Source organism: Cupressus sempervirens, chromosome 8, assembly GCF_028749045.1.
Source record: "Cupressus sempervirens isolate cs-2001-9-10 chromosome 8, ASM2874904v1, whole genome shotgun sequence".
In the NCBI taxonomy this organism is placed as follows: Eukaryota; Viridiplantae; Streptophyta; class Pinopsida; order Cupressales; family Cupressaceae; genus Cupressus; species Cupressus sempervirens.
In genome coordinates this window covers 339245716-339263007 of record NC_143125.1, presented here as the reverse complement: position 1 = coordinate 339263007, position 17292 = coordinate 339245716, and the positions used below count along the sequence as shown (strand labels likewise).

The following is a 17292-nucleotide window of genomic DNA, read 5'->3' as shown; positions in this document are numbered from 1 at the left end:
TAGTTTTATGTACTTAGAACTATTTAATTTAAGTGGAAATTATATTTCCATATAATATAGTAACCAAGAATGTGATTATTCAACTAATAAATTATTTTGCTAAATAAACAAAATCAAAGCATATTATAAAATTAATTATATTTAATTATTTAAGTAGCTTAATGGAATAATTGCTTTTAGCAAGTTTTATGTTCGAATGCAACATTTAGATTTTTTAAGGGCTATTTCTATTTAAGAGGATTTTTTTTCTAACTTTAAGAAGGGAATTTCTATTTTAAGTATATTTCTATCATTAAGTTGATAATATTATATTTAATGAACATATAACATAGTGTATGTCATTAGTGTCCCTACATTTAAAATTTCATATTAAAATTATAAATATCATTACTTCAGTTTAAGTTATTTATTTTTATATTAATAGTTTAAATATTTTTATTGTCAAAAAAAATCTTGTCAATTTTTAAAAGTAATTTAAATTACCTATGGGTTGACTCTTTGACCCGACATGAAATGGGACCCCCTTATGAGTAAAGTTTAGAAGTCAAAAAGGGATGAGTGGTTATGAGGATTAGGTGAAGGTATGGGAAGTGAAGAGGTCAAGTGTTTTAACCTCACTCCCACCACATTCCTTTTTAGTAATAATAATATTACTAAAACCCAATACTTCGGAGAAATAGTAGGCAATGTTGTTAGTGTTTTAAAATAATATTTGTAAAGTGGTTTATAATAGGCTAGTTTTGTTAATGTTAAGATTGGGAAGGAAAGGTCTTGTATAGATGATAGCGAATGCTTAATGCTAGGAGTTGATTTTGAGGTCTTAATTGATTTAATGAATAATGATTTGTTTAGTTATATTAAGTTATGATTAAAAAAAAATAGAAATCAATTTAAGATCTTCAAAACCCTAAATGCTTCTTGAATTTGTAACCAACTCGTGTTAAGTATTCCTATACCGCTATAACTTAAGTTTTTGAACTAGTGTAGCATGTTTCAATACCAACTCTCCATCTTTACAAAATGTAAATTGAAAATTCAATAGTACCATTATAATAATGAGTTAATTGACATAATTATATAAATGTTTAGATATCATCACGAAGGGTTTCTTAGTAAGAGGTAAATTTTGCAAGTGATTGGTTAAAACTTACTGTAATAAAAGTTTTTTTTTTTTAAAATTATCTTAGTTAGTTGTAATGTTATATTTGGAAGATAAAACTTTGAGATACTTTAGGAAAATATAAAGGACTATTATCTTAAACTAGTAGCTAGTAATGGGATGGTTAGTCTACATCAAAGATTAGAGACCTCTAAATATTTTTAAGGAGTAATGTACTTTGTATATGAATTTGAAATAATCCACATCTTCTTGAGGTTAAACATATTAAGGGAAGATGATTTAATTAGATGATTTTGAAAAAAAAAAGCAAACGAACTTGATATGATTGAACAAAAATTGTTGACTAAGTATTAGACCAAACTATAGCGACTATAGTAAATCATCACCATAGGATAAATAGTTGGAATTTTGATGGATATTGTTTAAAATTGCTAAGTACTATTGATGTTCTTTTCTAGGTATGAGATTAACAGGACAAGTAGAGGAATAAAACACAACACAATATTTTAAGGGATATGAACACTTTCAAAATTTGTTTATGACAAACATTGTTAGGACTCCTAAAAACTCTACATATTGTGTACTTAATAAGTGAATTCTCGATGGCTACCATTTTTTTTAATTTATTTTTTTGTTAAATGAAAATGCTTATAATACACCTTAGAAATAGTTCAAAACATAAATTGTGAGCTGCAAGCACCTAATGGGTGTTCCTTATGATGTATGTTTTAGGAAAATCACGCTTTTATGCTTTTGGATATAAAACTGTATTATTAATTAGAAGTGCTTGTGGGGTTGTTTAAGGTAAAACTGGACATTGTGAGATTATTGTGGGTTAAGGAGTAAACTCGTTGCTTGGGTAATGAAAAGGGTAAAAGATCCTTTAAGAAGTCAAAATATAAGCATGTAGTAATGATCACGATCTAACATGTTCTTGTATTAACAAAATTTTAATGTTGTGGGAATATCTTACGTGGCTATAGATAGTGTCTGATATCCTCATCTAGGGAGGATTAGATGAGCATTGTGGTTGATGCTAATATTATATGTGGTTATGTAGATGCAAGCTTAAGGTTTCATGAAGCAATAAAAGATGTAATACTTTTCTTTAGTAGGTGTCAGTAATCCATGTGAAGCTATGAATCATGTCATTTTGTATTTCCTCATCCATGTGATTAAACTAGTGTTGCCATTTGTGTTAAAGTGTTGTAGAAAACCAATAATTGTCATGTGTGCCCATGGGGAAATAAAAATAAACGTTCTTGGAATTTTTTTAATTTGTTTTAGTACATAAGTATGTGGAAGTCATACCTCATATGTGTTTCTTGCTTGTATGTAACCCTACTAAGTACCACCTGAAAGGACAATATTGTTACCAATTCCCACAGTTTATATAAAATACCAGTGCTCAGAATGAAATTTCTTAAACAGATTTGTGTACATTTCCCTATGAGATCCAACATGTGGAGGGAGGATTTCCCATGTTGTGATAGATACCATTCCCGCACATGTTCCAACATGATGCAATGGGTAATGATGTTGTGTTGCTGATGGTAGCAAGCCGAGCTCGAGAACACGATGCCACGTACATAGTTACATGAAGATGCTATTATTTTTATATGTTTTAGTTTCCCACTTGATGTAGAGCATATGGGCAATGCTTGCATTCTTGTTTTAGTTTCCCACTTGATCTAAATCCAATGCTCTTTGGAGTTGAAATAAATTAGTTAATCAAAGTTTCATTTCCCTATAGTGCAGATCTGAAATTTGTTGTAGAAAATGGTAATCTAAATCCTACCTTCCTTTAAAAAAATCTATGTTTTTCTTTGGGTAAGAAATTGTAGGCATGACAAGGTAGAGTTCCTTAAAGGAGCAGACTCGTATTCTAATGTGTGTCCTTTAACTACAACAATACACTCTTTATATACCATAACCAAAGGGCATGTCCCCTAAAGGTACATGACCCTATCTAGGTCGGCCCACAACACTTTCTCAAGATCGGCGCTTAGTGAAGAATTTCATGTTAACAAACATAACTAGATTAGTTAATATTTAATGCTAAACTGATAATCATTACCAAGCATCGCCGATCATGCCTATTGAAAGGGTGATGTATTAATAGCCATTAAAATGGTATTCGATGAGAGAAGATGATTGTGCGGTCTGCACAGTTAGACCGGTATGAGTATCTAAGTTATAGTATTAACACTCCCTCTTAACTTGATTATCTTACTGAGAGATAACATATCTAGCATCATCAATTACGATGAATAAGTATAGACTGATACTCTTTATCTATCTAATCTTCTGGGTAAGTGGTATCATGGAACACATAATACTACAACATATAACCATCTTGTGATATGACTTATCACTTACACTAGTGATGACAGTATTGCATGGAATGCAACACACAGGATAAAATCCGAAGAATGATTAAATACTTCATTTATCTAGGTTGTGACTCATAAGTACTGGTAATCCTATATCACAACATGATCCTGAGTTAAGATCTGCCAAAACACAGAATAAAGTCTGAAGAATAAATTCTTCCTTTATCCAAGTTGTGATTCATGAGCATAGAAATGTCTATGTCACAAATGATCTTGAACTCATCTAGATCTAACAGTACTTCTCTACTAATCAACACATTATCTAAGAGATCATCATCTCTCATAATGTCTTTTATACAAGTATTCATTATCTCAAAGATCGTCACCTCTTAAATAATAAATACAAATGGTGGAGCCCATAACAGTCAATAGCCTGACAATAAAATTATTTTATTAATAATTTAAAAAATACAAAATTTTATAATTCAACCATACCAAGTCTTTTCCTAAAGTGATCTATCTTCACTCGAGAGGCTTGGTAAGAATATCTGTTGTTTGATTTGCAGTACAAATGTATTCTAATTTTACAATATTCTTGTCTACCATATCTCGTACATAATGGTAAGGAATTTCAATATGCTTGGACCTGTCATGAAAAACTGGATTCACAGAAAGCTTGATGGAACTCTGATTATCACAATGAATAATCGTAGGATTCATGGCTTGACCAAATAGTCCCACAAGTAACTTTCTAAGCCAAACTGCTTCCCGAGAGGCCATCGCTACTGCAATGTATTCGGCTTCTATGGAACTTTGTGCTACAAAAGACTATTATCTGCATATCCATGATATCATTGTTGATCCTAAACAGAAACACCATCCTGAAGTACTTTTTCTATTCTTAACACTTCCACCCCAATCTGAGTCTGTGAATCCATATAAATGCAGGTCAACTTTCTCATATTTGAGCCCAAAGTTAAGAGCACCTTGTAAGTATCTCGTAATGTGTTTGACTGCAACTAGGTGAATCTCCTTTGGCTCACACATAAATTGACTTAAGGCATTAACAACATAGCAAATATCAAGTCTTGTATTTACCAAGTACATAAGGTACCCAATCATCTCTCTGTAAAGGGTAGAATCTATGGAAGGTGATTCTGCTGCTGTTTCTTTAAGTTTATGTAAATTAATCTCCATTGGAGAAGACATAGACTTACAGTTCCACATTGCAAATCTCTTCAAAATATCTAATGTATACTTCCCTTGATTAAGTATAATGCTGTCAGAATTCTGCATTACTTCCAGTCGTAGGAAGTAATGAAGGAGTCCCAAATCTTTTATCTCGAATTCTCTTATTAGATCTTTCTTGCATTGATCTATGAGATGATCATCACTTGTTATTAGTAAATCATCAACATACAATATCAAATTTATCATATCATCTTTATCCCTTTTATAATATAGATTTGGAACAGCTTCAATTTTGGAGAATCCTAAACTAGTGAGATACTTATCAATTCTTTTATACCAAGCCCTTGGAGCCTGTTTAAGCCCATAGAGAGCTTTCTTGAGCCTGCAAACAAAAACTTTAGGATCATGAGTTTCAAATCCTTTAGGTTGCTCCAAATATATCTCTTCAGTAATCTTTCTATTCAAAAATGTTGTTTTTACATCCATCTGATGTACTTTCCATCCCTTTGATGCTGCAATAGCTAGGACTACTCTTACACAGGTGTATCTAGCAACAAGAGCAAATGTTTCTTCATAATCAAGCCCTTCTTTCTAAGAGAACCCCCTGGCTACAAATTTGACTTTATATTTTTCAATACTACCGTTAGCAACATGATTTATTTTAAATATCCACTTGGAAGAAACAATAGATTTTCCTTCAGGTCTAGGAACAATTTCCCAAACATCATTCTTCATATTGGATTGGTATTCTTCCGTCATAGCACCCTTCCAAGTTGTATGTTTAATAGCATCTGAAACATTGGTTGGTTCTAATTTAAACAAATCATTCATGTTTGTTGTATAACTAGAAAATCTTTTGGGTTTTTTGCTTACTCTGATTGTTCTAGATGGTGCAGTGAAGTCTTGTGCTTCCTCTACTGTCTTAATGACCCAAAGTGGTCTTTTCTTAGAATTTTGAGTTTTTTCAAGATTGAGATTTTGAATTTCATCTTCAATGTTCTCCCTCTAAGACTCCAATTCAGTATTTCTTTTAGAACTAGGTAAGGGAGAGGGATCTTCAAAACTTAGGGCTCTTTTGAATGCTAAATCTTCTTCAAAAATTACATCCCTAATAAGTTCAATATTTTTCTGACTAGGTATGAAAATCCTATACGCTTTAGATGTTTCACTATACCCTACAAAAATACCTTTCCTCCCAGAGGGTTCTAACTTAGTTCTCTTTTCTTTTGGAACATGTATATATACTGGGCACCCAAAAATTCTAAGGTGACTTATATTGGGTTTAACCTTAGAAAAAACTTCTTCAAAGGTTTTATCTCTAAGGTAGGAGTGAGGACTTATGTTTTGAATATAGACAACAGTACAAGAGGCTTCTGCCCAAAGATAATATTCTAGATTTTGATCAAATATCATAACTCTTGCAGCTTCTATAATTGTTCTATTCTTCCTTTCTGCTATCCCGTTTTGTTATGGGTTATAAGGAACGGTATACTCCCTCTTAATTCCTATTTCTTTACAAAACTCTTTAAACAAATTTTAGGTATATTCCCCTCCATTATCAATCCTAAGAGTTTTAATTTTATGTCCTGAAAAGTTTTCACTTAAAGTTTTAAATTTTTTAAATCCTTCAGGATTTTTTCTGATTCTTTTCATTTTAAGAAGTAAATCCAATTTTTTCTAAAAAGTCAACTATAAAAAGTATATAGTGTTAGAATTCTCCAAGAGAAGGAATAGACATAGATCCACTTAAATCTGTGTGGATTAATTCCAAAACATTGTTAGTTTTTCTAGTGCTATCATGAAATGGACTTTTGGTGTTCTTACCCAGAGCGCATCCTTTGCATATGCTTGAGTGATCTTTATTTAGTTTAGGTGAACTAGTAACCATCTTCTCCATAGTTGATAAGGTTTTGAAATTTAGATGTCCTAACCTTCTGTGCCATATTTCATTATATCAATAGCTTCATGAATTAAGGTTTGAATAGGTCAACTAGGTTATGAATTCAATTCATACAAGTACCCTTTTCTTTGACCAACCAATTTTGCTTTCTTAAATGAGGAGTTCTTAGCCCAAGTTATTACTTTACCGTCTGTGAATGCAACATTGCGTCCATCATCTTCAAGTGTTGTAACCGAGATGGATTCCTTTTTATTCCTAGTACATAGAGTACTCCTTTGAGAAGAAAAGAATTACCCAACTTTAGTTTCAAGGTGCAATTTCCAATTCCTTTGACGAAATGTGTTGAATTATCACCAATGGTGACTTTGCAATTAGCCTTTTTTAATATAGAGTCTAGCGCTTTTGTGTATCCTATAATATGTCGAGATGATCCACTATCAATCACCCACGCTTTACTTGAGATTTCATTTGATAGTGTCGAATACAATACACGATTCTCAGGATCATAGTTATCTTCTTCCCTAGTAATGTTTGTACAGTTCACTTGTTGTTTAGAATTCTCAGGGCAATTAGATCTGTAGTGTCCAAACTTTTTCGCATCTGAAGCATTTTATTTTGGATAAATCTTTCTTAGGTTTGTCATTCTTTTGATTACCCTTTTTCTTCTTTAAGTGCTTCTTCTTGCCTTTATAGGAATTTGTATTAAGAACATGAAGTTCTTCATCTTCCCTTTTCAATTTTCCTCCTTTCTTAAGTTTTTTAGATTCTTCCTGAAGACAATCTCCCTTAAGTCTATTGAAGTCAGAAAGATTATCTATGTCACTTACTCCTTGTGCGAATGTTTCCCATGAATCTGGTAATCCATCTATAGCCATCAGTGTTAGTTTCGTGTCATTAATTATGGTTCCTATACTTGCAATTTCATCTCTTAGACTAGCAACCCTTAGGAAGTAAGAATTCATTGATTCTTCTTTCTTAATTTGTATATGATTTAATTACCTTTTTAGTGCGAGAACTCTAGTTGCATTGTTAACCTCATATGCATTTAATAATGCATTCATCATATCAAATGTTGTTTGATGCTTTGTTAGCATGGGTACTATTTCATTTTTCACTCCATCTAATATGATCTGTATGGGTTTTCTATTTCCTTTGCTCCAGATAGTTTTATGAGGTTCAACAGCAAGTTGTTTGGATGCTGAATCAACAAATTGTTTTTACATCATTTTCTTCAAGAATCATCATGATTCTGAATTTCCAAGCATCAAAGTGTTCTTTCCCATCAAACTTGTCCTCGGGTCTGATTGTGTATGCCATTGAAGATAGAAGAATGATGCTAGATATATATCAAGTCTAATTTTAATTTGCAAAGCCTAGGTTTTACTACCAGAGCTCTGATACCATGTAAAGTTTTACTACCAGAGCTCTGAATCTCAAACTCGCAGTAACTTCCTCATACCACAAATTGCAGAATACTGAAAATGATAAAAACTGACTTTCAATACTACAGTTCTTTCAAAGGTAAACAGAAAGGGCAAATTAAGAGAGACACACGTACTGCTCATGTATGTAAACATAGTTTCACGGTACAATTATATCTAACTCGACTCATGGCAGAAAAGTTGAAAGATTGGCGAACATGACCATGGCAAAAAACCAATTCACTCCTTTGAGCACTATAACTTCTGAATCAGTTCTATTTGTTCAGAAACAAGAATAGTAATTATTTATATATGAGTACCGAATGCATATGGTATACCACTCTCTGGCAAACTAAATTTCTGTACTACTGCCATGCAAAGGAAAACAATAGCCATTATTTTCTCTATTGGTTCTTTATTATGGTGTGCACGTGTATTCTTGAACTCCTGGAACTGTATGAGGGGCAGTAGAGAATTGATGCAAGGTATGCATATGGAAGACAAGTGAAACAAATTATATTGATATTCATGGATAACCAGAGACGAGATAATTAGGAAAATGCATTTGCCCATGTGGTTAAAAAGAAAATATACTAATGTCTATGAATGACCAAAAAATAGATCAAATTCAACTGTCATATACCATGCAAAAAATATGAAAAAATAATGCTTAAAGCATTTCCAAGCCAAATCCAGGAATGAAATATAGAAGAAACAAATAATAGTAAAGCATATTAAAGGAACAAAGAAACAAAGATTTCTTACCAAAGTCTTTTCAATCTTCTCAGATTTTTCTTTTCCAAAAAGACGTTCAACAAGTGAAAGGGCAAATTCCATGGCTGTACCAGGACCACGACTGGTAGTCAATAGCCCATCTCTGTGAACATTTGAAGTAACAGTCCAGAAGGAAGAAAGTTTCCAGGAAAATGCAGGATGGACAGCCACCTTCCCATAGGAAAACCAGGTTGCAAGTCAATATGCTATACTTTGATTGGAGTTTATTCGGACAATCCACAATTTGGAAGCAGAACTGTCAAAAAAAAAGTCTGCATCAACCTTTATAGTAAAAAATTGCTCTACTAACCTCTACTGCTGTTAACAGACCCCATGCATTAAGGGCAATAACTGGCGCTGCAGAAATTGCACCATATAGACGCCCAGCTTCTGCTTGTTTTTTTGTGATGGTTTTCAAAACTTCTGAGTCCCTCAACCTTGCAGAACCTGGCATCCCTCCCTGCACCAATAAAAACAATAAGCTTCAATTATTCTACTGCCAAGTCTTGCTAATCATTAGAACCTGGACCAGATAGACAATAAAATTGAACAAATGCATCACATTAATGTAAAGCATGCAGAGTGATTACTTAGAAATTGGTATTGTTGTAAATGCAATATTCACATAAATGTGACCAAATATACTTAATTCACAATTTCGTACAATGTTAACCACTTACCCTATCCCTTTGCTGTCACGTTTCCTGTTCTCTCTACATTATAATAACATCAGCTGTTTGAACTTTACTGCTTCTTTGATAAATTATTTAATTGTTCATAGCTGGGGGCTAAGTTGCATAAAACTTTGATTGTACCCAATACCAATATAGCATACAGTACAGACACAACAAAATAATTGAAACCTCAGATACATTATGGCTAATCTAGGCAAATATGAAAATGCAAATCCACATAAATGCAATAAAACATTGTATGTATTAAGTACCAATCATCACTTCAGAAACATTTACAAACATCCTGACTAAAACAAAAAACAGGCCTAGTCAACTGCCTCTACAACAAGAACCTAACTACAGTTATTCCAGAAATGGCCAAAAATACTCTTAACAAACACAATTCCTAATTTAAAGATGGGCATTAAAAGTCGGTTTCTATCCAGAAACAGTAAAAAAAATAGAACAATAACAACAAACAGGAATAATATACTGACATTTAGAGAAGTCTTCAAACTTGAGCAATAGAACTCATTTCAAAAAGATGGTCTTTTAAGCATTACAAACAAAAGACACTTTAATTTCAAAGCTATTAGATTTCCACAATTCATCAGTATCATTTGTTTGTTTTCAGGATTCGATTGTGTGCGCGATTTTTATCATCAACATTTCAGATCACACTGTGATCCATCAGCGGGACACAAGAGCAATGCAAGAGAACCTTTCTTCTCTTGCATCCTAAGGATGGATCAAGGACTGTGATCCTGTAATGCCCCCTTCCTAGAATAAAATATAATAATAATAACTTATGGGAAAATAAACAATAATAAATTCTAATATAAACTATGATTAAATTAGCTATATTATTAATATAAAACAATATATAATATATGTTGTAATCTAGTATTATCAATAAATAAATGATTAACTAAAATATATTGAATGATTATTGAAAATATAAATAAGCTATATCCTACAAATGATATCATAATCAATTGCAAGATTGAAGAAGATTTAATATATCAAATACATATTAAGAGTAACTAAAGTCACTGCTCAGGAAGGATCGTGACTCATCCCAGCCACTCAAATATATATAAAAAATTATACAGAGAATCCAAGGGAGGAGGGAGAGAATAGAAAATGGAAAACCATGCTATGGAGGATTGAATATATGCAAAGATGGTAATTTCAGTCCATCAGAGATCAATACAGGAGGGCACTTAACCAGCGATAGGAAGAAACAAAAACAGGAAGGTGTCTAAGGCTTGTCAGCACTTTTAAGGACATTAGGAGATTATTATATATTTTAAGGATCTGGAATCATCACCCATGATACACTCCCAGACCAGCAACGATAAAATAAAATGCCTATATGTTTTTAGAAGTGGATGACATCTACATTATCATGAATGGAATAGCATTGACTTACAAGACAGAAAACTGTATAACAATAAGTATTAAGTTAATTAAAATCATCAATTTAAAGTTGTGAGAGGGCAAGTAAGACAACTAATTATATGTAGTGAATTTATATCTAAGTTGTCGGTTTGGATTTTGGTTCAGTTGTGGGCTCAACATTCGGGTTCAGAAATCGCTATAAAAAAAAATTGGGTCGGGTTCATGATCATTTTGGGTTCATCCATAGAAGGGAAAAAAATTTAATTTTTTTTATATATATGTAACAAATAAGTTCATACACCACCATGCTAATATAGAGCAACTTAGCAAAATACACCACCACATATATTAACAATTTTGTTCGAATGGCATGACAAAATGTCAAAATACACAACCATATGAATGTTTTGGTTCACAGACTTTAAAACAGCAATGTCAACATTACTAATTGTAAGAATTTGGCTTAGGCCAGAATTCACCCAAGAACAAAAGAACTCAACAATAGCACACAGTAGACCAAAATAGGCAGAGTATGATCAGAATGATGATATTCATTCAATAATGGATAAAACCAACATATTCTGAGTACACTAGGAGTGCCTGAATATAAAGGCCTCAGGAGAGCTTCTAGAATGCCTAGAAGTTAGCACCATGACATGTCATACAACCAGGCACATGTCCACCAGATATGGATTATCCTCCATTAAGCACGAGAATAAGTGCGATGATGTGAGGATAAGACTACAATGGTGTAGCGCGGAAATCAGTGGAGTAGACAACATGTGCTAAATGAGGAGTGCGGAAAACTGTGTTGTCACCATGACAACTAAGTAAATGATGCATACTCCTGTGTTGTAGACACCATGTGCCTAATTAGAGTTGCGTAACTCCATGAGAGTTCACAAACTCCTAAGTGTCTCACCTAAAATAATAATAAAATAATGCAAAATAATTAAATAATGCATTAACCTAAGTAAAACTTAAGTAAGTGTAATAAGTAAATACTTATTTACACCAACACCCCCCCTTAAGTGCAAGTTAGGGGAATGCCCTTAAGCTTACGCAATCTAGGATGAAATGCAAGATGGGTCCCGGCTACGAGGCCATGTTAGGTACCCATGTACATAATGATATGCAATCTCCCATAAAGCGGGGAAAGAGGGAAAACCTCATGGGAAAAACCCTCCCCCAAATAGAGAGATAGATAGGATGCATGGATGGATGGAGTAATCAAGACCCCCCCATTATGACATACATCCAATATATACATAAGAGAATGAGAGAAGGAAGAGAGACAGAATGGGCTCCCCCCCCCCAAAGAAGAATGCCGAACAGTGAATGCTCCAGTAAAGAAGCTGATCCAAGACTGCAGAATGGTGTTCCTCCCCTTAGGAAGAAACAATGCCAAGGGTACAAATGAGATGCTTCCACTGTGTGTGGAAAGAATCCCATGGATAAGTGATGTCTCTGAAACCTGCTCATCTGGCTGAAGAACCTGTCCCAAAGAACTGTCTGTCCCTGCAACTGATGAAGAACCCTGCTGCAACTGCTGATCATAAGTATCCACATTCACTTCAACCTGTAAGGATCGATCATGTAGAGAATGAACAAGAGAGTCTGAAACTCTCGTGACAACTGAAGAAGGTAATTCTGCAGCAAGAAGAAGAGGCAGATCATGAATACTGTCCCCCAAATCTGTCACTGAACCTGTATCTGGAAGACTGAATGTACCCTGTTGTTCTGGACCTATCACTGTGGCGATGTATGCATGCGGACTGAACTAATGAAGTGACCTCTCACTGTATCTGTCGACAGAACTCCACGTGTCTGAAGCTGTTGAAGCACTATCGCTGGTGTCACTATCAGTTTCCACACTGTATGATGTGCGAAGAGGAGTAGAGAACAAGCTCGGAGAACTTTCCTCAAAATGTACATCCTTCTCCACAAAAATTTGATGTGTCTCAGGATCAAGAAGTCTATATGCCTTCACACTGTCTTCATAACCAATGAAAGTACAAGGCCGAGATGTCTGTGCCTTGCGACCCCTGGAAGATCTGTTTGCCCAAGCAGGACAACCGAAGACTCTGAAGTGTGTCACAATAGGTTTTCTACCACACCATGCCTCAAAAGGAGTTTTGCCATCTAAAGCGGGATGAGGAGAACGATTAAGAATGTGAGTGGCACTTGAGATTGCTTCGACTTCTAATGATGGATCTAGAGACTTGGCATGAATCATGCAACTTGCCATAGACTTAAGAGTTCGGATCCTCAAAGCTGCAACATCTGTCTTATGTGAATTGAATGCTGAAGGAATCTGAAGATCAATGCCCTCATGTCTGCAAAAATCCTTAAGTCTTCTGTTCACATCCATGTTACCATTGTCCATGCGGAGTACTTTGATGGCCTGTCTGGATTGTCGTTCTACATGAGCCTTGAAGTCTAGAAATGCGTCCAAAACTTCACCCTTACTATGCAGAAAGTAGACCCAAGTGAACCTTGAAAAGTCATCAACTAAGGTAAGTATGTAGCGACCCTGGCTGAATGCAAAAGGACCTGCTAATACCATGTGAACCATTTGAAGAACACTTGTTGCTCTAGAAGACTTCCCTCTTTGTAACTTCCCCTCTGGATGCATATCCACTGAATCGGATGAACACTTACCCTTAGAAAAGTTTATTTGAGGTAGATCTTTGACCATTTGGTATGAGCAAAGCTGCTAAAGATAGCGATAGTCAAGATGACCATACCGCTCATGCCATAATTGCATGTTTGAATGAGATTGTGATAACAAGGCCTTGGAAGGAGTCTTGGATACAAAATGCGAGAAAGAGTACAACCTCTTGTGATCATTCACTTTCCCCACTGCAACCAAGGAATTATCTTTAAGACTGTGCACTTGAACTGAGTCAGTAAGGAACTCAACTCTATGTCCATCTCTGAGGTGTGTAATTTGGTAGATTGAAAGGAGATTCGAACTGAGGTTTGGAACATAGAGAACCTCTTGAAACTCTCCATTTTCCATTTCCACGTTTCCTTTTCCTTCAACTTCCATTTTGCTATCATTCCCCATGAAGATGTGTGGTACCCTTGAGCTATTCAATGAAGAAAAATCCCCCTTTGAAGAACCCATATGATATGAGGCACCTGAGTCAAATATCCATTCCTTCGAAGAGTTTGCATTTTCCATGAGTGCTTGCCCTTTGTTCTTTGAATCTGAAGAAGATCCCTTCTCCTTATAAGCATTAGGCAATGGAACATTATGTTTCTTCATGATGTTGGTCAATTCATCAATCTTTTTAAGATAGCAGTCATGCTCTTCATGGCCCGTTTTCTTGCAATAAGCACACTTCTTCTTCTCCTTATTATTGTTGTCCCCTTTCTTGTTGGAATTCGAGGACTTGCCTTGTTGATTAGATTGAGGTGTTGTCTTTTCTGCATCCTCAGATTTGCTCTTCCATTTCTTCTTACCCTTTCCTTTGTTTGAAGATTGTCCAGCTGAATGTTGAGAACCCTCATTGGCCACCAATGCTTTGGTCTGAGGTGATTTGAGAATCCCCATTGTTTTCAACTTCTTTTCTTCATCATCCAACAGTTTAGCATATTCATCAAAAGTTACTTTCTTGTAGGCAGACCCTAAGGTAGTCTTTGAGGTGTTAAAAGAAGATACAAATGTGGAATATTCGGATGGCAGCTTGTTGTGAATAAGATAGATTAGTCTGTCATCTTTGATAGAATTCCCACAATCAGTAAGCTTTGTCCTTAATTCATATACCTTGATGATGAAGTCCTGTATTGAGTCATACGACTTAGGATCTAAGGAAACTAGCTCATCTTCTATTTTGAACACATCTTCTTCAGACACTTTACCATAAAGGTTTTCGAGGGTATCCCAAGCTTCCTTGGATGTAGTACATTTTATGATTTGATACATGATCTTATCATCTACCCCCAAACATATATCACCTAGGGCTTTCCTATCCATGGCTACCCATTCAGAAATTTCACTTGTTGATACATTATCACCTGCTGGTTTAGGAAGAGTACCATCTACATATTGTGAAACTCCGTTATGCATTAAGTGATACAACATTTTGATAGACCACATAGCATAGTTATGAGGAGTTAACTTAGGAAACTTAAAGTTGCCCATAATGCAGAAAAATGAAAGAAATTTGCAGAAAAGAGAGAACACAACACCAAGAATACCCCCCCTTTTCACTAAATCAAGAAACCCCCCCAAAATAGATGCTTTGGGCAACTTTATCAGTAGTGCGATTACAATGGACCACTTGCCAATTTTGGCCTTTGTGGACTTCTGATTTTGCTTGTTACAACTTCTCAATAGAGTATAAATCTGAAACTTTACAATGTGCTACAAAACTGAAGCATTACAAAGCAAAGAAAGGCCCTATTTTGAAAGTAACAATTTTGTCCACACAACACTACAATCTGATGCCAGATCTGAAAAGTAGACGAAAAAATACGCACTTCCAAAAAAAACGGAACCTGTTTTCGACTCCAGATGTGCCCGAACAGAGCATTTGAAGTTGCAAAATGCAAGATTATCCAAGTACAGTCGCCAAAAAACGCAAATTTTGAAAAATCCATATACCAAAACCAAAAAATAGCTGCACCACTAAAAAATTTAAAAAATTTTACCCAATGTCAAAAAAAATTGCACCTGATTTGGAGTCCGGATGTGCGAGTTATGGCCTCTTGAAGTCGGACTGCCAAAACCAAAATCAATTTGGTGAGGGGTTGCACCAGCAAAGGATGGGGTTAAAGTTGACGGTCATACAACCGTCGCAGCAGATAAAAAACGGCCTGTGTTGACGTCCAAATGGGCGTCAATTTTCAGGTCATAAAAATGATGACGTCAGCAGAAATTTGGACCCACTGGCTGACGTGGCAACTGACTGGGACATCCGTACTGTACGTATCGTACGGAATTTGCAGACGTGTATAGGCCACGTGTGTACGACCGTCCGGCGTGGATGCTGACGCAGCTGCCGATTGGATCCAATGTGGCGCGGACTGTACCGATGCAGTCACTATCTGCGTGGGCGAGTAGCAGATCGCCACGTGGCTTGCGGATTGGGCGACGTGGACTGTTCCTCAGACCACCGAAAGTCTTTTTGCTTTGCCGCAAACGGAGTTTGGTGAGCAGCCGTGCCGGGATTTGGAATGCCGTCGCCGAGTGTGAACGTTGTTTGCTGGCCGCCGGTGAGGTGAGTTGTGCCGCCAAAAAGGTAGTTGGGGTCGGGTTTACAGAGTACGGCCTTGTTGATTAATAACTCTACGAATATATATCCGACCACAAAATAGCGACCGGGGGTTGATAGCCCGGCTCGCTAAAAATTTTCTCTGCTAATGTGTATAAAAAATTCCGAAAAAAACCAAATTCGGAAAATACAGAGACGGATCTGAAAATAAAATAAAATAATCAGATCAAATTAAATCATACCCAATTTGCAAATCGGTGCCTTCGGGTGCCGGTTTGCAAAAAAATTTTGCCTCATGATCAACTTTCACCCAATATAGGCGAGTTTATAGTCAATCTTCACCGATTCAGCGCTCTAGACGCAATGGAGAGGTCAGATATGGCTCTAGACGCTCCCAATTTCTGCGGATCCTCCGGAATTGATGTGCTGAAGCATGTCTGGTCTCGAACGGCTACGTGATGAGAATCCTCCTCAGCTCTGATACCATGTAAGAATTTGGCTTAGGCCAGAATTCACCCAAGAACAAAAGAACTCAACAATAGCACACAGTAGACCAAAATAGGCAGAGTATGATCAGAATGATGATATTCATTCAATAATGGATAAAACCAACATATTCTGAGTACACTAGGAGTGCCTGAATATAAAGGCCTCAGGAGAGCTTCTAGAATGCCTAGAAGTTAGCACCATGACATGTCATACAACCAGGCACATGTCCACCAGATATGGATTATCCTCCATTAAGCACGAGAATAAGTGCGATGATGTGAGGATAAGACTACAATGGTGTAGGGCGGAAATCAGTGGAGTAGACAACATGTGCTAAATGAGGAGTGCGGAAAGCTATGTTGTCACCATGACAACTAAGTAAATGATGCATACTCCTGTGTTGTAGACACCATGTGCCTAATTAGAGTTGCGTAACTCAATGAGAGTTCACAAACTCCTAAGTGTCTCACCTAAAATAATAATAAAATAATGCAAAATAATTAAATAATGCATTAACCTAAGTAAAACTTAAGTAAGTGTAATAAGTAAATACTTATTTACACCAACACTAATAATAAGTAATCAGTAATCAGTCCTAGACTCATATGTGATCAAATATCAATGTATCATCAAAAATCATCAAAGAATTCATTATCAATAGGCACTTGCTGATTAGAAGCACAAATAGTGCCACTAGCATCAGCAGTCTCAGCTGTAGTCTCAGTCGTAGCCTCATGATCAGCTCCACCATTACCATGTATCTCAAG

The 17292-nt window shown here is 35.5% G+C and overlaps 1 protein-coding gene across 1 annotated transcript in view; it reads right to left on the bottom strand.

Moving 5' to 3' along the window:
- The window catches only part of LOC149542730 (protein DJ-1 homolog A-like), a 176468-nt gene that overhangs the window by 87389 nt on the left and 71787 nt on the right, over positions 1-17292 (bottom strand). The window contains exons 3-4 of the mRNA XM_089797610.1: positions 9050-9199; positions 8731-8910 (exon numbers count right to left, since the gene is read on the bottom strand). Of these exons, the coding sequence (XP_089653736.1) occupies positions 8731-8910; positions 9050-9199 (330 nt within the window). The remainder of the gene's footprint in view (positions 1-8730; positions 8911-9049; positions 9200-17292) is intronic.